This window comes from Leptodactylus fuscus, chromosome 6 (genome assembly GCF_031893055.1).
Source record: "Leptodactylus fuscus isolate aLepFus1 chromosome 6, aLepFus1.hap2, whole genome shotgun sequence".
Classification (NCBI taxonomy): Eukaryota; Metazoa; Chordata; class Amphibia; order Anura; family Leptodactylidae; genus Leptodactylus; species Leptodactylus fuscus.
In genome coordinates, this window is record NC_134270.1 from 152,581,845 (window position 1) to 152,606,242 (window position 24,398).

The 24,398-nt window shown below is 43.9% G+C and overlaps 1 protein-coding gene across 1 annotated transcript in view; it reads left to right on the top strand.

Moving 5' to 3' along the window:
• Window positions 1-24,398, top strand: part of LOC142208858 (uncharacterized) — an 82,473-nt gene that overhangs the window by 35,898 nt on the left and 22,177 nt on the right. Inside the window, exons 7-10 of the mRNA XM_075277634.1 lie at window positions 9,904-10,014; window positions 12,285-12,521; window positions 14,223-14,356; window positions 21,361-21,542. Coding sequence (XP_075133735.1) covers window positions 9,904-10,014; window positions 12,285-12,521; window positions 14,223-14,356; window positions 21,361-21,542 — 664 coding nt within the window. The remainder of the gene's footprint in view (window positions 1-9,903; window positions 10,015-12,284; window positions 12,522-14,222; window positions 14,357-21,360; window positions 21,543-24,398) is intronic.

The following is a 24,398-nucleotide window of genomic DNA, read 5'->3' on the forward strand; positions in this document are numbered from 1 at the left end:
GTTCTATGGTTTCCGTCTTCTGCACGCCAGAAGACGGAAACCATAGACCGGGTCCTGCCGTGAGCGGCGGTGAGCGTTTTAGGCTCTCTGCCGCGAAACCGGATTTTTTTATCCGGACACAGAGTACTGCATGTCCGACTCTGTGTCCGGATTATAAAACCCGGTTTCGCGGCGGAGAGCGCAAAACGCTCACCGCCGCTCACGGCCGGACAGCTTTCTCACCCATTCAAATGAATGGGTGAGAAAGTCTCCTGCAGGTTTCCGTCTCCTGCCTCTGTTTTAGGCAGGAAACGGAAACCTCAAGTACGGAGAGGGCAACGCAGATGTGAACGAGCCCTTAGCGGCCAAACACCAAGGGGTTAAGCGCAGTGAATATTCAATGCGCTTAACCCCTTGGTGTTCGGACGCTTGCACACATTCCTATGGGAGCGAGGGATTCGATCGAATACTCCCTCGCTCATCTCTAGAGAGGAATCATGAGTCGGAAGACCACTTCAAGTTCCTCTCCAAATTATGTTATGTGAACTTGGCCTAAGAGAACACTAGTATTATAAATGGCACCTGGCAATTGTTACAAAATGTACCCCTGTACCCCTGACAGCTACACCCCTGATGTCCAACTAGGGGAGTATTACTAAAATGCCCTATATTTAGTCATGACTCTCTGGTTCTTCCATGCTAAACACAAAGGTTTGTACCGTATTTTTAAAGGGGTTTTCCAAAGTTCCATATTGATGACCTCCTCTTAGGATAGATCGTCACTATCTGTTCGGTGGTAGTCTCATGTCCAGGACCTGTACAGACCTGCTGCTTGAAGAGACTGTCCAGTGTTGCAGCCTCTTCATTTAAAACAAAGCACAGCGCCACACATTACATAGAGGCTGTACTTGGTACTGCAAATCAGACTCATTCTGAAACTCTGCCCACCTGGATCTGGGGTGGATGTGGCCAGCGCTTCTGTGCTCACCCTCTGATAATTTGTGCACCCTTCCTGAACGTATAGAGAGCAGATGCTACTTCTCGTCTTATCAATCCACTCCTAGTTTTTGGTTCCAAAAACTTTATCTGACTGTGCAAACAGTTAGACCCTACCATAACCGCACTGGGACCCCCCCATATTATGAGATCATTTTGTTTAATGTAGAATAAGCAAAAATTGACAGACCCCTTTAAATTTGTATTCTAGACTATTTCTATGGTAAAGTAGTCGCCTCGTATGTAAATGACCTCATTCAGTAGTATAATGAGAAGTTCTATTAGATAAGCGAGTTCTCTGGGGTTCTCTGAGAAATGCACCATTAGCCTCGAAGACTAAATGCAATGACATTGTCTGCTTATCCCATAACGCTCTACTTAAAGTGTAACTAAACTTTCTAACAACTTTTAATTTTTTTGGCAGCGTTTTGTGGTGTTAGTAAATTTTTTAATATAATTTATTCAGAAATTTTCTTTGGAATCCTACACTTCTTTATTCTCTTTCCCGTCATTGTATTGTGATTGGAATGTGTGTGTATAGGGTACGGGCCCTAGTATAAGATCGGGAAGCTGAGATATGTTATAAAACATAGAACGTTGCTTCTGGTGGAGGATCTCTACTTACATATGACACCAAGATCTTCTGTCATGTTACTTACATTAGAGTCAACGGGAACAGATGCAGGCAGAGTTGAGGGCTATGTCTGCATCCATCAATCTATTGCTGTTATAGTCTGTTGCTCTTGTCCCGTGATGGATGAGAGCAACGGACCTTCATAATGTTATTGTGAACCTCCCCTAAGTTTGCTATTAGAATGAGTGAGCATGCCATCACCTACAACAGGGGTGCCCAATACGTTGATCGCGATCTACCGGTCGATCGCAATGGACGTATGGGTCGATCGCGGGATGCAGCCAGGCATCCCCGCTGTCTGCTTCTTCACAGCGCAGGCTGAGAGTTATCTCAGAGATGACACAGCTGTGCGCTGTGAACAAGCACTTGCAGGCCGCTCTTTGGGATGGAGGGGGCCGGGGTGCTGCTCCTTCACAGTGCAGGCTGAGAGTCAACTACGGACACTAGTGTCCAGAGATAACTCTCAGCCTGCGCTGTGAAGAAACAGACAGCGGGGATGCCTGGGCGGCCACCTCTCAAGATCCGCCTGGCCCAGCCCAGAGACACACCCCGCCCATCCACAGGCCAGTCCGGCCCCACCCAGAGACACGCCCCGGTCCCACCCACAAGAAGTGGGTAGTCGATCTTAGGGCTTGATCATTTAAAGAAGTAGCTCACATGCTGACAAAATGTGAGCAATCCTGGCCTACAACATGTTATACAGGGGAGAAGGGAGTTGGGTGACAAGTGCAGATCACATGACCAGTTATCAAAGGTTCTGAACTTTCAGGATCTGGGCTAGATTGAAGTAAATTTAAAGTCAGTTACCAGCCCAGCAGTTTAGGGTAACTTGAATCAAATTGTATTTTTTTTTAATTTTTTTTCCTTTTGTGAAATAGCGCCTCCGTTGCTTAGATATTGTTTTTTGTTTTTTCTTTTGCTTTAGAAAGGTAAAGGACAACGCCCTCACGCCTCCAAAGAGCTCAGTTGCATATTGATAAAAACTATGGCAATGTAGGTAGCGATTTAGGGGAAAAAAAATCTCTTGATTCAGGTGACCCTAATATATCTGTCTCCAAGGCTGGGTTGATCAGGACACTCCCTTTAATTTTCCTTTTGACTGCAGAGTGGTTGAGGTTTTCTTTCTGCTGACAGTGCCAGTGGGAGAGGCTCCTGCTGCAGCCAGTTGTCTTACAGCTTGGTATATTACTGTGAGGAGGAGGAGGGGGCATGCTGGACCTCCTCTGATACAGATATATTTTCTTTGTATATTTCTTAGTTTTAAAGGGGTTGTCCTATCACAAGGATCCTATCTATACTGCTTGTTAATGTGGATTTAAGACTTTTCCTAAATACACTGCTTCAGCAAAACTGCTTTGTTTGTCCACTATCTTACTTTATTCAATTCATTGTTGACACAGCCCTGACTTATCTGCTCAAAAGTCAAGTGATGTAGTTGCCTGCTCTCAGGGGGGAGGGAGGAGGGGCTAAGTGCAGGGAGCGAGCCTGTGTTTCTAGCTATTCCTGTGTCTGCACCACGTGACCTAGCTTCCTGCTCTCAGATAGGGGAGAGGAGTTGCTTTCTTTTCTGAACTCGCCTTCTGTTCTCTCAGTTATCAGGCTAGCTAATACAATTGTGTTCATTATGGCAGAGACAGGCAGTCTCTGTATGTAACACAGAATGGAATTGCTTCTGCCTGTACTTCATAGTCCAATATAGTGTTGTTTGAGGACCTTTGATGACATCACAGGCCCTTCAGCTGCCCCATAGGATCACGCTATGTGGTGGGCAGAGCTACATGCTAATTTGGGGTGGAGCTAAACTGCAGGTTGCGTGTGAAACCCCGCCCACCAAATGACGCAAGAAACCAGGAAGAAAGAAGATTTTACAGCAGTGAAGACTGGTGAGTATGCGACGTGGGAATACCCCTTTAAGGCAATATGTAACACAATAATCAAAGAAAAGGAGGAGATTAATAGAGGAAGTGTTGGAACACTATATAAAATACAGAAAAATATCCCATTAAAGGAAACCATGAGAGTCACTCGGATATGATAACATAGAATTATCTCCTTATCTCAAGGACTGGAGTTATTTTGGGAAGTTACTTCTAGGAAGGACCTAAAAGAATAAAGTTCTGATAAAATTCCACACACAAGAGTCTATTTCAATTCACACCCATCCCATACTTCTTAAGACCTGATCTCCGCCGTCTTGGCTTCAGCGGCAGGCACTGTTTGCATTCTTGTGGCGGGAGCTGCTCTCCTCGCTGATTCCTCAGATTCCTGATATACTGATGTACTAGGGAGGAAATGCCATAAGAAATCTCACATTCGCATTTGTCTTCCCTTTAAAGGGGTTATTTCGGTTGAAATTTTTTATGGCCTATCTTCACGGGCCTCTTAATAAAGTCTTGTATATTTTACTCCAAAGTAACTTGGTTTAAGACTGGCAAACAAAACACCAGTTCTAGTATATTCCCCTATATGTCTATTCAAGGGGTATAGGGTATTCGCTATTTCACCCTGTTTTGACAATGGAAGTAAAACTGAGATTACTCCTTCCTTCCTTCCCACTATCCGGTCTGCCTGTGATTCAAGTGACTGCAGCAGGAGCCTCTCCCCTGTGCCCTGTCTGCATCCGGCCACAAAACCACATAAGCCTCATCCTGACAGATACCCACCCCTCATTTATTCAGTCACCGGAAATACAACGTAGCTGACAATTAACCCTTGTATTCCCTTCTACAAGGCTGTTGTTTCTGTGGTATGTAGAACATCCTGTAGACTGACAGAGTGGGCAAGATTCTCTCTCTTTTACCTGTAACATTTAGATTTAGTATTGTCCATGAATGAGGAATGTCCACTCTAAAGGTATATTCACACAGGGATTATGCCTCAAAAATCTCTTAAAAAAATAATAATATATATATATATATATATATATATATATATATATATATATATATACAGTCCTATGAAAAAGTTTGGGCACCCCTATTAATCTTAATCATTTTTAGTTCTAAATATTTTGGTGTTTATAACAGCCATTTCAGTTTGATATATCTAATAACTGATGGACACAGTAATATTTCAGGATTGAAATGAGGTTTATTGTACTAACAGAAAATGCGCAATATGCATTAAACCAAAATTTGACCGGTGCAAAAGTATGGGCACCTCAACAGAAAAGTGACATTAATATTTAGTAGATCCTCCTTTTGCAAAGATAACAGCCTCTAGTCGCTTCCTGTAGCTTTTAATCAGTTCCTGGATCCTGGATAAAGGTATTTTGGACAAACAATTCAAGTTCAGTTAAGTTTGATGGTCGCCGAGCATGGACAGCCCGCTTCAAATCATCCCACAGATGTTCAATGATATTCAGGTCTGGGGACTGGGATGGCCATTCCAGAACATTGTAATTGTTCCTCTGCATGAATGCCTGAGGATTTGGAGCGGTGTTTTGGATCATTGTCTTGCTGAAATATCCATCCCCGGCGTAACTTCAACTTCGTCACTGATTCTTGAACATTATTCTCAAGAATCTGCTGATACTGAGTGGAATCCATGCGACCCTCAACTTTAACAAGATTCCCGGTGCCGGCATTGGCCACACAGCCCCAAAGCATGATGGAACCTCCACCAAATTTTACAGTGGGTAGCATGTGTTTTTCTTGGAATGCTGTTTCTTTTTGGACGCCATGCATAACGCCTTTTTTTTATAACCAAACAACTCAATCTTTGTTTCCAAAATGAAGTTGGCTTCTTCAAATGTGCTTTTTCATACCTCAGGCAACTCTATTTGTGGCGTACGTGCAGAAACGGCTTCTTTCTCATCACTCTCCCATACAGCTTCTATTTGTGCAAAGTGCGCTGTATTGTTGACCGATGCACAGTGACACCATCTGCAGCAAGATGATGCTGCAGCTCTTTGGAGGTGGTCTGTGGATTGTCCTTCACTGTTCTCACCATTCTTCTTCTCTGCCTTTCTGATATTTTTCTTGGCCTGCCACTTCTGGGCTTAACAAGAACTGTCCCTGTGGTCTTCCATTTCCTTACTATGTTCCTCACAGTGGAAACTGACAGGTTAAATCTCTGAGACAACGTTTTGTATCCTTCCCCTGAACAACTATGTTGAACAATCTTTGTTTTCAGATCATTTGAGAGCGGGCTGTCCATGCTTGGCGACCATCTAACTTAACTGAACTTGAATTGTTTTGTAGAAAGAAATGGTCCAAAATCCCTTCATCCAGGATCCAGGAACTGATTAAAAGTTACAGGAAGCGACTAGAGGCTGTTATCTTTGCAAAAGGAGGATCTACTAAATATTAATGTCACTTTTCTGTTGAGGTGCCCATATTTTTGCACCGGTCAAATTTTGGTTTAATGCATATTGCACATTTTCTGTTAGTACAATAAACCTCATTTCAATCCTGAAATATTACTGTGTCCATCAGTTATTAGATTTATCAAACTGAAATGGCTGCTGCAAACACCAAAATATTTAGAACTAAAAATGATTAAGATTAATAGGGGTGCCCAAACTTTTTCATAGGACTGTATATACACAGTGTGTATATATATATATATATATATATATATATATATATATATATATATATATATATCCGTTTGTTCCTCTAGCTGGAAAAAAAGAAGCATCATGACCTACTTAAAATTCTTAATATTAAAGAACATCATAGAAATACTTTGGTCTCCAATGTTGTGTGCGGCCCCTACAATTGGGGGTCCCATCCTTTCCAGTTGTTTCATGTAGACTGACCGTGCCATACAAGGCTTTCCTGTTCCCATATGCATGGCCAAGGTGCCATTATCTGAACCTTCGTGCATTGTTGCCCCCATACATTATTGTTATATTTCCCTTGTGCCCCCCGTCTTGCGCATAGTGCAGTATATCCACTCCTTTGTGTTGTATTTTGCAGGCTGTATACTGCTACATATGTATTAGTATTGATCCTGTGCTATATCTATACTCTTCTCACATACCTATTGTACAAGATGTATTCTCCATGCATTATTTACAGGGCTGCAAGGTTTGTAAATGGATTTCATTTATCTCCCGCAGTCAGCTGGCATCCCCCCTCTCCATATAACTCATGTACAGTCAGCTCTGACACATGGGGCTAGAGTATATACAAGTGACCTTCCGATATTCCAATAGTAACTTCTGTTGGCCGGCTGGCAATGATTCCACCTCTGCCAACATGACGTCATGACAATGTTGTCCAATCCTTCAGCTTTGGGTTATAATGGGTTAGATTTTAATCCTATTGCATTCGATAGGAATGTATGGACTATTTGGACAATCTTTTTTTGATGTTAAATTACAGCAACATTTTGGGATCAACCCTTCATCAGGCATGGATATACAAAAGAAAAAGCATGGTCTGGAGGGAAGAATTTTCAAATCAGAAATGTGGGTGGACTGCAATGTAAGACAAGCACGATACCTCCACCATTGAAATGTATCGTGTACATGATGTAATCTTACCTATTCCAATGTATGTGGAGGTAGGTTGGGGTCCATTCCAGTTATGCCATGCTTGTCCTTGTACACGGGCTCAATTCAGTTGTAAAGATCTACAAAAGGTCTCCTCAACCGTGGTCTAAAGGGTACAAAGGGACATAATACTATCCTGTATTAATCTACTCTAGTCCATTGGCTATAGTGCTGTAAATGCCTAACCTTCCGGGTTGGTTACCATTAGAGTTGAGTGAGTAGTATTCGACCGAGTACGAGTATTTTGAATACCGTAGGATTCGATCGAATACTACTCACTCATCTCTAGTTACCATCCCATCCAGAACCTGACCCCACAATACCTCCTTATGATGACCCTAATTGGTTCAATAAATTACGTCCAATGATAAATAAGTTCCAACATGTTTCCGTCCCTGTGTTTGGGAACTCCTCTGGAGACTATAGAGCCAAGTTGGGATCCATATGACACTTGCCGATGAGCAACAAACTGACTACAAGTTTCCTGCCTTCCTGTAGGCAGCAGCGGTAGTGAATTATAGGTCACCTATTATCAAAATTGGTATTGCACTCAATTCAGGACCACTTTTGTGCCTTGACTGTATCTCAGGTGGCTTTTGGTCGCGATTCATTGGTGTCTTGGGCTTTATGTTGGCCATAACAGATTTACTATGTGGGAAAATAAAAATGTACTGCTTCGTTGTAGTCTCTGTCAAATTTGATAAATCTTCCATTACGTACCAATGGCACCAATACATGTATAGGTCACCACCATAGTCACTTCATCAATATATACATATACTGCCAAGTACTTGCAGAGATGTCAGCATTGTAAACGTGCCAACCCCGAACGATTACTCGTCCATTATAGGACCATCTTTACAAGACGGATCAATGCCATGGGAGCAATACCGAACCCAAGCAGACTTAGAAGGCAATGGTGAAATCCTCTGTATGGCGGATATTGATATGGAGTTGTAGGTTGGGAGTGATGGTTCTATGGCAAGATTCAGGTTGTAGATCTCTTACTGCTACTGGGATTTAGCCCTCAAAAAGATGGTGAGCTGGGCAACTATTGAGTTTTACTAGTCACTCTCTTTATAAGGCTTGTTCCGAAGGACGCCCAGAGCTTTACACCCACTATGTGGAATACAATCTCTTACAAGCAGACGTTCTTTCCAGTCCTTTGTAACTTGTGATAGTCTGATGGAGGGAACTTGTCATTTATTCCATGAAACTTCTCTGTGGGTTTCCTTCATTTTATTTGGCGCCGTAGAAAAACGTACTTGCTGTAAAATTCTTAAAGGTACAGAAGATCCTTTTCCATGTGATCTATGATGGTGTTGGATATCAGCAGACATTGTAACATTGGGGTAGACTTTGGCAAGTGCTCTATGCACTACTGTGCATGGCCGATGACATCGCACCGCACCTGGAAGTGGCGCTTGTACCAGTAGCATGTACTGCGCTTGCCAAAGACTGTCAGAAAGGCAAGTTAGGGCAGACCTAACTTGCCTTTGTTAACCTAACTTTATCTTTGGTGGGCGGACCTCGGAGGGAATTGGGGTGGTAATCTGCAAATATAGATAGCGTAAATATGTAGAATTACTCTAATGCCACTCATTACACTGATAGGAATCAATTTTTTTTTTTTGTGAATGAGAGTCGTGGTTTTCAACCTTTTTAAGCAAAGGAATCCCTGGTGAGGAAATAGTCCCAAAAGAATACCACCAAAGTAGCGATCTCATATATATGTTAATAAAATAAGGCTTCATTTGGGGCCTTTGTTAATTATTTAATGACCCCACGTGTAGTACAGTTGTTCCCATCAGTGCCCCCGCAACTAGTATAATGTCCTTCACACTCAGTAGAACGGCCCCCACAATGTTCCCACATGTAATATAATGGCCTCCGCATGTAGAATAATGACCACCACGGTGTTCCCCAAATATGATATAATGGCCCCAAGGCCAAGAAGGATTAAGGGTACCATGGGCCTCAGAATGTTGAGAAACCAACTCCCACCCCCATTCATGCTAAGTATTGCTGTGACAGAAAATGTCACTTAGTGACCCCTATACGGTGTAATGTCCCATAGTGACCCCCCACACAGTATAATGTCCAGCAGTGGTTCTCCCCACAGTATAATGTCTCAGTATGGCCCCTACATTAATAAAATAATATTATATTCTTATATAATTAGTGGAGAGGTGAGTAATATAAACATAACAAACAGTGTTATTCCCCTCCCCTGGCCTCCAGCACTGGTCTTAGTCTTCTCGCCTCCCGTGTGACCTCAGGTATGGCTGAGCCCTGTGATTGAGCCTCAGAGGTCACGTGGGTTATTCGGCAGACCAGAGGAGGTCACAGCCCATCACCGACGAGACCCCTAAGTATATTAGTGGTTTATGGGTGGCAAACCCAATGAGCTCCCTTCATGGAGGGTTGGCTCACACTGCAGCACATTCCACTAGGGATAGCAGGTCGTACCTGCGGGGAATTCCGGAATTAGAGGACCTTTGCCTCTGTCTGACCAAGGCTGTCCGCCATTTATGAAGGAATCTTAGTCTGGTTCTGGAAAAAGAGGCATCCGAGTTGGTAGTTTGTCCTCCCAAATCCACAGACCCATGAAAGTTATTTTTTATATATACTAGTTTTGCTAAGTCTCTCTTGCTTTGCCTTGACTTGCTTGGACAGTTTTGATACATTAGGTACATTGTGCAAACACACCATCTTTCTGCATTCCAAAAAACTGTCCATACCTGCCGTGCACCTGATGGCCTGCTCATCTACTATATGGTTTGGCATCTCCTAGGCCCAGATGGAGGAATTCCGCCAGTTGAAGGATGCTTTGAAGAAAATGCCAAGCTTCAAAGACACGAGCGCTGACACACAACACCATCAGTCCCTGGCAGCCACTAAAAAGGTAACTGGATACTAAATGTTTCAGAAGGAACATGACTGCCATCAAACACTAGAGCTGACACCCGCCTCTTCCCACCAGACTACGACAACTCACACTGATGTAGCGAACGTCAGATAATCCTGAAGAAACGCGCCAGTACTTCTGCATTGCAGTCAAGACCATTCTTCCTCTCTGTTCTCACTAGTGCATGGCCAATCCTTTAGTTCACTGGTCTGCAACCTCCGATTCTCCTGAAGTTACAAAACTACAACACTTAGAATACTATGTCAGCCACGGCCTTTCAGGGTTTGCTGGGAGTTGTAAGGAACACTGCTGTAGGTAAACTTGGCAGATTCAGGAATTTTAAGATGGCTTACTCTGACCATACATGACCCTGGTGTTGGCCCTTCTTCTACATAACCAATAGTTCAACAGCCAATGATCACAATGAGTGGCCAAGGTCTGAAGGTCACACGTAGTATGTAATATCTGATGCCTGGACTCCCATAGATCAACTGAACTGAACCTACATAACCATTAAGATCTGTAACCTCTTAAGTTTTTGGTCCAGTAGTCAGTGTGGTGGAAGTCCAGGAGCCACATCTAGAATCGGAACAGGTAAATACAGGTCTGTCTGAATGAGGTCTGAAACTCTAATCTGCCATCCACCCCTGGACGCCCCATTACTGCCCCCTGTAATCACCCACCCACACATACACTTCTCAACCCAACCTCCGCACCATACCAACCACTCCCTTTGGTACCAGAAAGCTGATTTGATAAGAAGATGAAACTCTACATCCTACTGGGAGAAGAGGAGTTGACCATGGAGATCACTGCCCAATATGTGTCCACCTGCCACCAACTGAAGGGAAGATGAGACACCCAAAGACTATTATATCCCAAATCACCCACCCATTCATCCATCCATAGACCCTACGCCCGCCTTACCCCGCCATACCCACCGCCCTCCCCCCAAACCCCAATTCCCCCCACACACACATAGCCCCAAGGCTGAGAAGGATTAAGGGTACCATGGGCCTCAGAATGTTGAGAAAGCAATTCCCACCCCCATTCATGCCAAGTATGACCCCCTATACAGTATAATGTCCCATAGTGACCCCCCCACACAGTATAATATCCAGCAGTGGTTCTCCCCACAGTATAATATCTCAGTATGGAGCCTACATTAATACAATAATATGATATTCTTATATAATTAGTGGAGAGATGAGTAAACATAACAGTGTTACTCCCCTCCCCTGGCCTCCAGCACTGGTCTTAGTCTTCTGGCCTCTCGTGTGACCTCTATTCGGACGTGCCAATAAAGCTTCTTTGATTCTTTAACTGACACGTTGCATGTAAATTGTTAAGCCTGTGAACCATCTGATGTGTATAGGGCCGTTGTATCTCCTCCCCCATTCCCCAACAATACCCTAATGTCTGGGTAGAAAAAGGTTGGGCGTGTTGTATTGTTCTCATGGACATAAGTTACCACTAGAGATGTCTGCCAGTGACTATCCAACCTCCCCTTCATTCAGATCAGGGGATCGGTAGGTTAGGGTCACCAGAACCAGGCATATCAATCCAGCTACACCGATAGATGGGTTAGGGTCATCAGAACCTGGCATATCAGCTCAGCCCTGCAGATAGATAGGTTAATGTCACCAGAACCCATCATATGACCCCAGAATGGTGTCTTCCTCTTGTGAATCGCTGTCACCATTGCTGAGATATGACCTTTTTCCCCATTATACAAATGACAACGTCCTCATTGCTCTAAATGGCTAATTTGCTTATTGACAAAAACGGCAATATCTCAGCAACAGAGTCCTTGATTCACAAAGGGAAACCCCTGTATGATTCAGGTGACCCTAACCTATCTATCTGTAGGGCTGGGTTGATCTTCAGGGGTCTGGTAATAGACATCCCACATCTACACACACCCGGCCCGTTCTGTTTGCCTTTCATCTGCTCCTTATAACACTGAGCTCTCTCCTGCAGCTCGTGCATCCTCCCTACAGACCTTTAATTGGTTTTGGCAGGCCTACCATAATGCAGACTTTCTCTCTTCAGTGTTTTTCTTCCTTTGTGACTTTGTGACATGTTTTGTTATATCTTTTATGGTTTTAATCTTTTATGAGCTCCACTGCATTATTATTGGTCTTGCTTAAAGCTGAGCAGCCAGGTCTGCTGTATGTTCTGCAGACACTTGTGAACGTTGGGGCTGGAGGCGCACTGATGGAGACGCTCTAAGTCTACGTCATGACATCTGGCTTTTTTTTTCATAGGATTTCAAAGAAAATAACCCACAGGTGTCTCAGAACTCACAGGGAATAAAGAGGGGCGCAGAAGACATCCCAGGAGGGTATGGGAAGAGTCCGTCGCGTAGTCAACCTGAAGGACAAGAGAACTCCTTACTCCAAAATCCCCCTGTACATCAAGCTCCCCCCAGGCCAGTAACGCGCAATGAAAGCCATGTTTCCAGATTTACCAGGACAGTGAACAGTCTCCAGGCCCACAGACAGGTACACATAGGTTTTCTCTGCTGAATGTCTTGGTTGTGTCCTTGCCGCAGAGAACCATTACCCTTCAATGTACGAAAGTCAACAAAGAAGTTACTTTATATCTCCATGTGCATGTATCATTCAGATAAAAGGGTTTCTAACACAATTCTGGAGTTTTCTTGGGGTAATACACTCATTGACAAAAAAAAACACTTCCAGATAGAAGTGTCCTATAAAGAAAAGGTTCTCAGAGGCTACTTTTGGGTAGTGTACCTCCTGGTGAAAGACTGATGACTGCTAGAGATGTCTGTTTGACGTGGTCTAAGACAGGTTGTCTTGTTAACAGGGGGCACATTATTGGATTGAGAGAAGTAAGGTGGTCGTTTCTAAAAATTGCCTGCCATGTAGGCTGGTGTGACCTGGGTTATAGTAACTGTTGGGGGCAGATATGGCAAACCGGATCTGGACAGCCAAGAAAGTAGAAGGGATGGTTTGAGCTACTGACAAGCATGAGCAGCTCCAACCGTTTCCTTGTCCACCATCTATACACAGGTAGCGCCTTCATTACACACTCCTTTCTGTGCCTGGACCATTGCCAGGCTCTTAGCAGAAGAATATTTGGTGTATGGCACCCTCCATTTGTGGTGGGATGTGAACAATAACCCGGTCTAGTATGGACTACAACCATATCATCTTTAGTAATGGATCCAGGCTCTGTTTGGGATTCGATGATGGTTGGGATCAAGTATGAAGGCCTTGTGGTGAGCGCTTCAGTCCTGCCTTTGCTGTAGAGCAGCAAACTGCCCAAACTGCTGGTGAGATAATCTGGGGAGACCTCGCATATGACAGCTGGTCACCCACAGTGATGATACGAGGGACACTAACAACTCATATGTATCACCTATCAAACATTTATAGGATCAACAGGAAAACCAACTTTGGCAACCAATGAGTGTGTAGGATCTTTGGGCTCTGCTGCTAAATCTGTGGGCAAAAGTGCCACAGGATACCATATAGAACCTGTATGCCTCCATGCCCAATGATATCTCATCTTGTATCCAGGCTAGAGGTGACCCAACAGGGTACTAGAGTCTCCGCCCAATTGTACAGTTTTCCCCAATAACCTCACTCTAATAAGATCACTTACATATATCACTATTACAGTCACACCAAGAAAGGTTCATTCCATTCCAACAACTCTTTCCTGGTGTTAGTTTTGTCAGTGAGTGTATTCCTGTTGCCCATGTTTAAGGGTCTGTGTTGTGGTTGGCTTTTGTGGGATTTTTTGTAGAGAAGATCCCTACAGAATCCATCATATGACTTAGATTACATTTAACGTGAATTAGTCTCTGTATTGATAGGTCTGGTTAGATAAGATGGGATGTCATGTCCATTGATCAGCAGGAAGCGGACAGCTCCGTTCTCTGTATAGTGGCCAGACCAGGTACTGCAGATAAACTCCTGTTCGCTTGAATGCAGTGACTCAGGTTCTCCACTACACAGAGAACGGCGCTATTCACTTCCTGCTCCATTCTGTGTATCAGCTCCTGAGAACAATTAATCTTAGCGTCGACCCCCAGCTGACCTGAAATTGATGACCTATCTTTAGGATAGATCATTGATACTTTTAGCCTAGAAAACCCCATAAATTATTATACTATGTTTTATTGGAAACCTTATGCCTTCAATCTGTCCCTGAACTAAAGGATTATAATTTTTCAGGATGAAGACCAAGGTTTGATATCACACGACCAAGAGCTGCAGAATGAAGTTGGTCGTGACTCCCCGGGCATTGTGGATAAAAAGACACCTACCGTGAAGACTATAGTCGCCAATGAACAAGTGCCAATTCACAGGTGTGTGGCGGAGTGCGGCGTCTTTCATTCCGCCTCTAATCCTTTCTCCTTATTGCTGTGACTCACATCTTCATGCTGATTAATCCCTTTTTTTTCCTGTTCAGTCACAGACTGAATTGACTTCGGGTTTTACAGCAGAGTCTTAATGATGGAAATAATTCAGTAATTTTTTTTCCTAGGCAAATGCACAGAAAATTTATTTATATGTATGCAAGCAGTAAATCCATGTAATAATGTATAATAATAGTACAGCATCAAATAAATGTGATATATAATAATAATAATAATAATAATAATAATAATAGTACATTAATAATACTGTTTAGGGTATAAAACACCATTAACAACTACTAAAGCTAACCAAAAGTGATTTGGTTTTGGGTGGAAAGTCATAAGCAAAACCTGGCACCCGAAGTGCATTGTTCACATGGGTTTAGAGGAACAGTATACTAAGGAATTTCTTTTAAAAAGGTCCAAGTCCAAAAAGCCCAAAGACTTGCATCCTCTGATCGGATCGGTGCTGTCAACCTGAGCATTCTGGTGTTTTGTTTATCAAAATCTGTTCAGCTATTCCACAGATATAAGCCCTTTCAGTGTCTAAGGGTATACTAGCCAAGTAGATGGCTTTTGGAGGAACATGGTCAGGCAATGTTATCGCCCACTTGGCTAATATATAGTCTAATTTGCATCAACAATAAAAGGGCTTATATTTTCGGTATTCCGATAAACAAAAGCCAAAATCTTGAGGATCTCCTATTACTTTTTGAACTCGGAAATGTATAAATCTTCTCTGTGGGCTCTGTGTGCCCTGGGAGCTCAGTACTTTTATACTCCTCCTCCTGTGTTTGGCTTTACAATAACTGGCTGCAGCAGGAGCCTCCCCCCTTCTTTGCAGAAGGACACAGATAAAAAGGGATTCTAATGATAAGATCCCTTTAAGTTTTAACTAACATGTAGTAATAGCCTTAAGAAAGGCTATTCTTCTCCTACCTTTAGATGTCTTCTCCGCCCCGCCATTAGGTAGATATTCAGTTTTCTGTCTTTATGCAAATGAGTTTGCGTACAGCATTGGGGTCGTCCCCATTGCTGGGAGAGAACTCTCCAGCACCGTCTCCATCTTCTTCAGGAACTGGCCAGCCTGGCTTTCAATCTTCTACGCATGCGCAATCGGCTCTGCCAGTGGGCAGAGCAGATTGCACCTGCGCGCAGCCATTTTTTTGTGGCCACTTACGCGAGCTCTTGTAGTAAGCGGCCACAAAAAAATGGCCGCGCGCAGGTGCAGTCGGTTCTGCCCGAGACCCGCTGGCAGAGCTGATTGCGCATGTGTAGAAGATTGAAAGCCAGGCCGGAAGACGACACGTAGAGGCCGGTTCCTGAAGAATATGGAGGCGGCGCTGGAGAGTTTTCTCGCAGCACTGGGGATGCCCCCAATGCTGCGAGGGAACTCCTTTGCATAAAGACGGAAAACGGAATATCTACCAAATGGCGGCGCGGAGAAGACATCTAAAGGTAGGAGAAGAATAGCCTTTCTCATGATAGGATCCCTTTAAGAACTTGTCAATTTTCAAAGCTCCATTTTTAGCACAGAGTAACACTCGACATCACATCTGGAGTGATGCTTCAGAATAGTTTTTCATGGAGACTATATGTACCATATGTACTAAAACAGGAGAAGTTGAAAGGTCATTTTCATTGATCTGAGACTTGTGCTTGGGTGTTGGTAAAGGGGTTGTCGGGACCCAAATCAGTTTTTTGGGCTCTTGACCTGTCCTTAGGATAATGTAGTCAGTATGTGATCTATGGGGTTCGACTCCTGGATTCTGCACGTGATGTAGGCTCTCCTACTGAATAATGGGAGTGGCGCTACAGCTCCATCTACTGCATTGTGGTGGTTCTAGGGAAGTACAGCGCATGTGTTCCTGTGTTCTGTGCGGGATATGGGTGCTGGACAACATACTCACGATCTACCAATCAATTTGAGGCTGGATAGCCCCATTTTCAGTTTTTTTTTTCCTAATCTTTTTGAAGCCATTTTTGAGCTTTCCTCCCCTCCTTTTTGTGGCAGCGTCTTCTGCCTGGGCTTGCTATCTGCGCGCTTCTTGGCTCCCAATGACTAAGAGTATTATTCCTTTCTGCTTCAGACATGGAGGGTTGTATCTTTTAATTATACTTATTGAACAAATCCGGAGGCGACGTCTTTCACCCTGCAGACTTGCTAAAGCGACTCGTTCTTGTGTGTGATTGAAAATTTGTGCCAAAAACCCTAATGAAGTTTTTTTTTTTTTGTTATTGTTGACACAGCGGGGGTGACAATGAAAGCCATTGTTAAGTCCTTATAATTGAAGTGCTCGGGGCATTAGATTTTTTTTTTCCCCTCCTCAATTAAGCTGATTATATAGAGATATCGCCGCTACTAAGTTCTGCCTAAAAGTAAATAATAACCATATAATACATCATTCTACTTGACTTATCCCATCCAATCTGCTCATGGAATATTAGTCATGGTAACGTTGGCAAGAGGAGAAAATGATTGTCTCGACATGAAAACACCAAAGTACTGCCGCCATCTTGGCTCTTATAATGGTTGGAGTGGTGCAAAACAGTCAACGGGGGGATTTATTATTATTATTATTCTGTGGCCGTCGATTTGTGGCCATTTCTATACCGGTCATGTCCTCTAGGATGTGTCATGTTGTTACACCACTGTAAAGCTTACCATGTTCTGAATCCAATACGGTTTTGCAGGGATATTGGTGCCGTCAATTTCACTACCAATATCCCTGCACTGTCCAGGGCTCAAAATCTTCACCACTCAGCTCCAGTATTATAGATCTATGCCAGGTGCCCGCTATCGATATCACTGACCGATGGAGCCGGGCTCACAGCTCAGTCATCACGGGGTGTTAAGGAGCGCCCCCATTTTCAGTATTAGTCTTTAGAATAGTACCGTAATGGGACGTCAACGATATCTCTGGCACTGGTGCACATACTAGAAAAACTGCAGTGGTGTGTAACATGGCACAAGTTAGAGGACATGAAGGTCCTGTATAAAAGCAACCTATCAAGTCTATTTGGGACACGAAACCACCCTCAGGACCTCATTGATCGGAGGTTTAGTGTCCTAAATACCCTGGAGGTAAAGTTGTCAGTGACCATGTACGGAGAGGAAACACAACTTTTTTGGCACGCTAAACCTCCAGTCCATAAGGATCTCTGTGTCCCAAATTACCCTGGCATGGGAACTTGCAAATCACATAGTTACAAGTAGTGGGTTTTTTGCGCCAGCCTCCCCATCTTTGGGAAAGTAAGTGGGGAAAGGCCATTACCTGCACCACATTCATCATCATCATCATCATCATCATCATCATCATCATCCATCATTGCCATCGTCATTTACAGCACAAATAGACTTTTGCACAAGGGAATGTGGAGGACGTCAGCTTGTGTAACCTCCAGTTTGGATTCCAGGGCCATGCCTGCAGCCATTGTACACTCCTCTTTTAGCTCACATCCCCCTCCGCCTTTAATGGGATACGACTTCTCCCCAGTTTTATATCTAATAGCCATGTGCCAGAACTATTTTACAACTTTGCCACCAATCGTGTTATGCTAATTATACCAGTCCGACCTGTTCTTTCTCTATACAATGTATTAAAACTACCTTTTTCCCTCCATTAAAGCAGAACCCACTGGATACATTATAGTTTAGTGTATTTGTGGGTCTCTCTAAGCTAGCTTCTAAAATCGCTCTATTAATTTGGACTTCAATATGGTGATACTTAGAGTGGATTGCGCTCACAGAAGCGTGCAACTAACACTAGGTTCACAGTAGTGTTGGCCTGACCTTTGCTCAGGACCATGTGAGGGCCACTACAACAGCGGTAGCATAAGTAGCCCAACAGACACCATTAACTATAATTAGATCCATCGGAATTTGTTACTTCTGTATAAGTAGGTACTCTGGAGCCGTGATATTTACAGACGGAGTGGGGTACTGATAGTCTGTGCACTGCCTTCCTTGGATTTCGGTGACATCACAGACTCGGCTCTACTCCTGCTGCAGGTTCATAGAGAAGTGGGAAGTCAGTCATGTGATTGAAAGTTGGGGAGGCAGAGGGAAGAGACTTCTAAGCTCCCTGGCTGCAAATGTAATCGGGGCTTCAGGGAACTTGGATATATTAGTTATAAATCTTCCCCCGAGCAGGGAATACACTGGTAAGCTTTCTTTCTCCCTGTACAAACCCTTTCACTTTATTGTAGGCGATCTTATTATTTGTAATGGAAGGGGCCTAAGGTACGAGACATGTTGTGCCGCCTGTTAATCCTATGCTGTCATCCATGCTTCTGAAGCTGTGGCTCATTTCTCTAGTAACAGCCTTGTGAACATCTGACTTTGGGTGAGGGCTTGTCCGGCCGACACCTGCGCTGTGCAGAGGTTAATAACCGCTTTACGTAATCTCTTCTTGGCCAGTGATTGTCCTTTCCTGCCCAGTAAATAAGAGCGAGGAGAGAAGGCGCACGCCATAGCCACTGATAACTGCCGTCCTTGCTTTACTCTGCCCATTCACTGATGGCATTAAACTGTTTTATGCCTTTGTGCTGTAAAATTGCCTGTCGCTGGCATCGGGCTTGGCGCTGAGCTGTGCTGGACAATTTATCAGGCTTTTGTTGTCTTCCTCTTTTTGTATTCTACAACTACATAGAAGAATGAATAGAACGTGCCTTATGTGGTCTGCAATTTCCTAAAAACACAGTTATAAATGCCTTTTATGGAACGTTCTGTAAATTCTGGCAAGTGACTGATAATACCAGTAATACACATTCAATGACTGTCGGCTGAACGCTTGCACTGCCTGTCCCTGTTTGCCCCATTCATGATCATGTTCAAATCTATATACCGATCCTTCTCTCTTCCTGCATTTGCAGTTTATGGAGTATACAGTTGCCTCCGTACACAATCTTGGCAAAACAAACCGTCCTTATCATCTATGTATGCTATAAATACAATATAATAATAATATTCATGGAGAGCAACTTAAAAGGATTCGGTCACTAGATCCCAGCATATCAACCCAACAGCTCAGATAGATAGGTTAGGGTCACCCAAATCGAATGGCGTTTTATTCACTATGCAAATTAGCTCTTTGGAGCCACTTACCCTCTTAGAATAATGACCACACCCTTCATTGCTCCCAATAGCTTATTTGCATATTAACAAAACCACAATATCTTAAAAACAGAGGCACCAAGTAACAAAGGGAAACTACTGTTTGATTCTTGTGAAACTAACCTATCTATCTGCCAGGCTGGGGTGATATGCTGTGTTCTGGTGACCTTAACCTATCTATCTGCAGGGCTGGGGTGATATGCTGGTTCTAGTGACCTTAACCTATCTATCTGCCAGGACTGGGGTGATATGCTGGTTCTAGTGACCTTAACCTATCTATCTGCCAGGACTGGCGTGATATGCTGTGTTCTGGTGACCTTAACCTATCTATCTGCCAGGACTGGGGTGATATGCTGTGTTCTGGTGACCTTAACCTATCTATCTGCAGGGCTGGGGTGATATGCTGGGTGCTGGTGACCTTAACCTATCTATCTGCCAGGCTGGGGTGATATGCTGGTTCTGGTGACACTAACCTATCGATCTGCCAGGCTGGGGTGAGATGCTGGTTCTGGTGACCTTAACCTATCTATCTGCCAGGCTGGGGTGATATGCTGGGTTCTGGTGACCTTAGACCAGGTTCACACAGGGTTTTTTGACCCAGATTTTGAGGTGGAATCTGCGTCAGAATCCGGCTCAAAAAACTGACTCCTATTGAAATGAAGGGGAGCTGGTCATTTCCTTTTTCCGCAAGTGGTTTGTGCCCGCTTGCGGAAAAAAGAAGCGACCTACCCTTTCTTCAGGCGGATTCTGTGGCTGGATGTTGGTGCACTGCATCGGCATCCAGTTGCGGCTAGATGTTTTTTGGACCAGAATCTGAGGCGGGTACACACTAAAATAGAATGGTTACGACAGATGATTTAAAGGCAAAACTGGCAGGAACCAGTCAGGCTTGGGTATTTTGCATGAATCGGGGCAAAATCAAGTGACAAACATAATAATGGCAAAAAGATTCTTAAATACAGTGCCAACATAGGACTTCTATAATGGTGACCGAAGAAGGACCTGCATAAAGTTGCCAGCTGCATGTCTGTCGCTTTTGATGACTGGAGGAGCCCTGAATACACTGCCAGCCTACCCACAGAACCCTGACAGGCCCATGATCCCTTAGCAATGCAGGCGCCCATTACATGAATATACCTTCAAGGGCACTTTCCCTGAAGACCTAGAACTACATGAAGGACGTTACATAAATGGCGCACTGTTGTGGGCCCAGCTGTAGTCATAACTAGAGATGAGTGAACACTGTTCGGATCAGCCGATCCGAACAGCACGCTCCCATAGAAATGAATGGAAGCAGCTGTGACGCCGGACGCCGGCAAAGTCAGCGTCACAGGTGCTTCCATTCATTTCTATGGGAGCGTGCTGTTCAGATCGGCTGATCCGAACAGTGTTCGCTCATCTCTAGTCATAACGCCACCCACCTTGTCTCCACAGTATATGATTGGTTACTCTCTTGCTTCAGCCACATTCACATCTAAAGCTACATCCACCGACAGCGGCCATTGGCTGCCAATAGATTGGATGTATTATTTAGTCATCAGTTCTGTTTTGCATGTATTTTATTATTCTTAGTCACTTTATAGTCAGGGCTGTGTTGTTGGGTCACATGACTGTCTGCAAAGTGCAGAAACTCCAAATTCCAAAAATAATTTTTTGTATTACTTTCAGTGTGAACGGAGAAGAACATTCTGTACTAAACATCTCAAAATCAGTAAAAACGTTGCTTTTTAACACTTAAAGAATTGAATGACTTCACCCCATGTCCATATTTTATGCACTTCAAAGATGAGGTTTTGATGTGATATATATGTATTTTTTTTCTTTGTAAATTATACAGTTGGCAAGACATCGTCAACAAAGTGAATGCCCGAATGACCGAAGTGGAGAACAAACATGGCGACAGCAATGCTATCGTAAAATCTGATGCCCATCGTGTCAATGTTCCTACTGGAAATAGGGAACATGGGCAACCCCAAAAGGTCTACCATAAAATGGCCGCAGATGATGAGCTGGAGATGGGTAAGTGATCCGTAACCTATAGTAGAAACACCAGGCATATGCAGGGAATGCGCTAGGGGACCAGGAGTCCATATTTATTAATAACCAAGTATTTAAGATTAAGAATGGTTCAGTTTACGGGAATTTTACGTCTCCGCATACTCCCTCATGATGTTTTGCACACGTTGTAACCTCCATATACATATATATTTGTATTATGTGCCATAAACTTGGGGAAATTATAGTGCAGATCTACTCCAGCTCACAGACCAGTGAAAGATGCACCAAGTTTATGAAGAGGTTAATGCTTCTTAAAGGGGATGCCCAACCCAAATGCAGATTTCATACTGATCGCCTATCCGCAGGGTACACCATCCATCGGGGTTGTACACCTGGACCTCCTATTGAAGTAATAGTTGCAGTTCCCCAGTGCCATCGCTATAGAGTAGACGGCACTGCTGCGTTGCACCTATTATGGGAATAAGAGCACTGCTGCCTCCACTCCGCATGCAGAGCAACTGCTTACAGCTAATCTGTATAGGGTCCAGAGGTCATAACCAACAGATCACATTTTGGTGGCCTATCCTGTAGATTGCTCATCAGTATGAAATGCATTTGGGGTTTTCTATCCCCATTTAATAAATTTGGTTCATCTCAATGCAGTGCCCCCCTGTGTCTCTGTAATCCATATAGTGGATACACTTACATTGTGACACAATATGGTGCCATTTTACAGGATCCTGACCTCCTATAGAATACCTATGCAATGAGGGTGCCGGATAGCTGATGCACACTCCAGGGCTATCTTTGGTGCAACCATTAAAATGAATGGAGCAGTGCATGTGCTCCACCACTGCATTCGGGACGGGAATGGAAGTCTCCTGATCAGTGGGGGTTTAGATTGTCTGACCGCCACTGACCTACAAGTTATCCCCGATCCTTTGGATATGTCAGACTATACAATATACTTCCGTCGTCCCTGAGCCTCGTCCATATACTTGGGTCCCCATTATAGTTGCTTAGTGTTTTGTCTGATCACTCGTACCTGTTGTCAAACTTTCAGAATGTTAATGTGCCATAATGACATGGAGCAGACGGCGGGCGGGGGTCCAGCCAGTGGGGGTCCTCCTTACATCTTTTAATGAGAAATCTCTCACCAGGGTAGTATATCTCTGCTCAGATCTCTAATTAAAACTTCACTCACTCTTCTACCATTTTACATTTTTCAGCCCTGCGTTGAATCTAGGCCAGGTTCAGCGGGGTGCTGGGGTAGTGGCGCTCTTCACAAGGCTCTTTCCTAACCTGTCCTTCTGAATATCAGCCCATAGACGTGAATTCTAACTCTCTACACCAGTTTGTTTCAGCAAACTTGACAAAACGATTGTTTCTCCCTTATTCCATTAACTTGTGATAACCTATTCATGTTACCTCTGTCTTAAAGTGTACCTCCAATTATAAATGGGGGGAAAAATCATAAATGAATAAAACAGGTGAAAATAAGAAAGTTTGTAATATATCTTATTACAGTAATAGGTTTTCATCTCCACTTATAGACTGGGTCACTTTTTTACATAGAAGTCTATGCAGAGGGGCGGGAGGAGGAGGCTGCTGGAAAGTACTGCTACTTGTGGTTGCCAGAGAACTTTCCAACACTGCTAATCTTCAAGATAAGACTTTACCACTGAACAAGTCTGCCGGACGCAGCCTCCTTCTTTCCCCTTCTCCATAGACTTCTGTGTGGGCGGCTGAGGACAGGTTCCACTAGTTAGTATAGAGAAGCTGATCTCTTCCTCATCGTCACTCAGACTGCTTAAGAAGTCGATAAGCTGATATTGATGACCTGCTCTTGAGATAGTTCTTTATTTTTACCTTGTAAACCCCTTCATGGCTGGATTTGTGACTGACCATATTATATGGTCCGTATTAAAGCTCCCGGACATAGAGTAGGATGTAGACTAGGAATCTGTATGGGATTTTTTTTTTATGTAGATTGTGAGCCCCACATAGAGCTCACAATGTATATTTTTCCCTATCAGTATGTCTTTTTGGAATATGGGATGGAAATCCACACAAACACAGGGAGAACATACAAACTCCTTGCAGATGGTTTTTTGCCCTTGGCGGGATTTGAACACCAGGACTCCAGTGCTGCCAGGCTGCAATGCTAACCACTGAGCCACCGTGTGGCCCCAAAATCTGGATGGGATTTTTCTGCTGTAATATGGCAATTTTGGGACATTCCCTGGCAGGGTGTAAAGGGGACCTTTCACCACCTCCCTACTCCAGTGCCTTGCATCATTCAATAGGAGCCACTCCACTGATTCCAACATAGTTGGAATTTTTTCTCTAGCCCCGACCATTCCCGAGCAAACAATGGTGTTAGTTTCAGCACAATTATACTCTATACCGTCAGGTGGGTGGTCCTAGTCTGAATACAGGACCCACCCACTTGACAATAGAGAGTTCCAGCACAGTTAGGCTAATAGCACTGATTGCTCAGGAACGGTGAGGGCTAGAGAAAAAATTCCAACTGTGCCGGAATCAGTGCAGCGGTGCCTATTATAATAGGATGCAAAGGCGATGGTGAAAGGTTGATAACCGGTATGGCCACCACTACAGTGCTCATTACTAGAGATGAGCGAACAGTGTTCTATCGAACTCATGTTCGATCGGATATTAGGCTGTTCGGCATGTTCGAATCGAATCGAACACCGCGTGGTAAAGTGCGCCATTACTCGATTCCCCTCCCACCTTCCCTGGCGCCTTTTTTGCTCCAATAACAGCGCAGGGTAGGTGGGACAGGAACTACGACACCGGTGACGTTGAGAAAAGTAGGCAAAACCCATTGGCTGCCGAAAACATGTGACCTCTAATTTA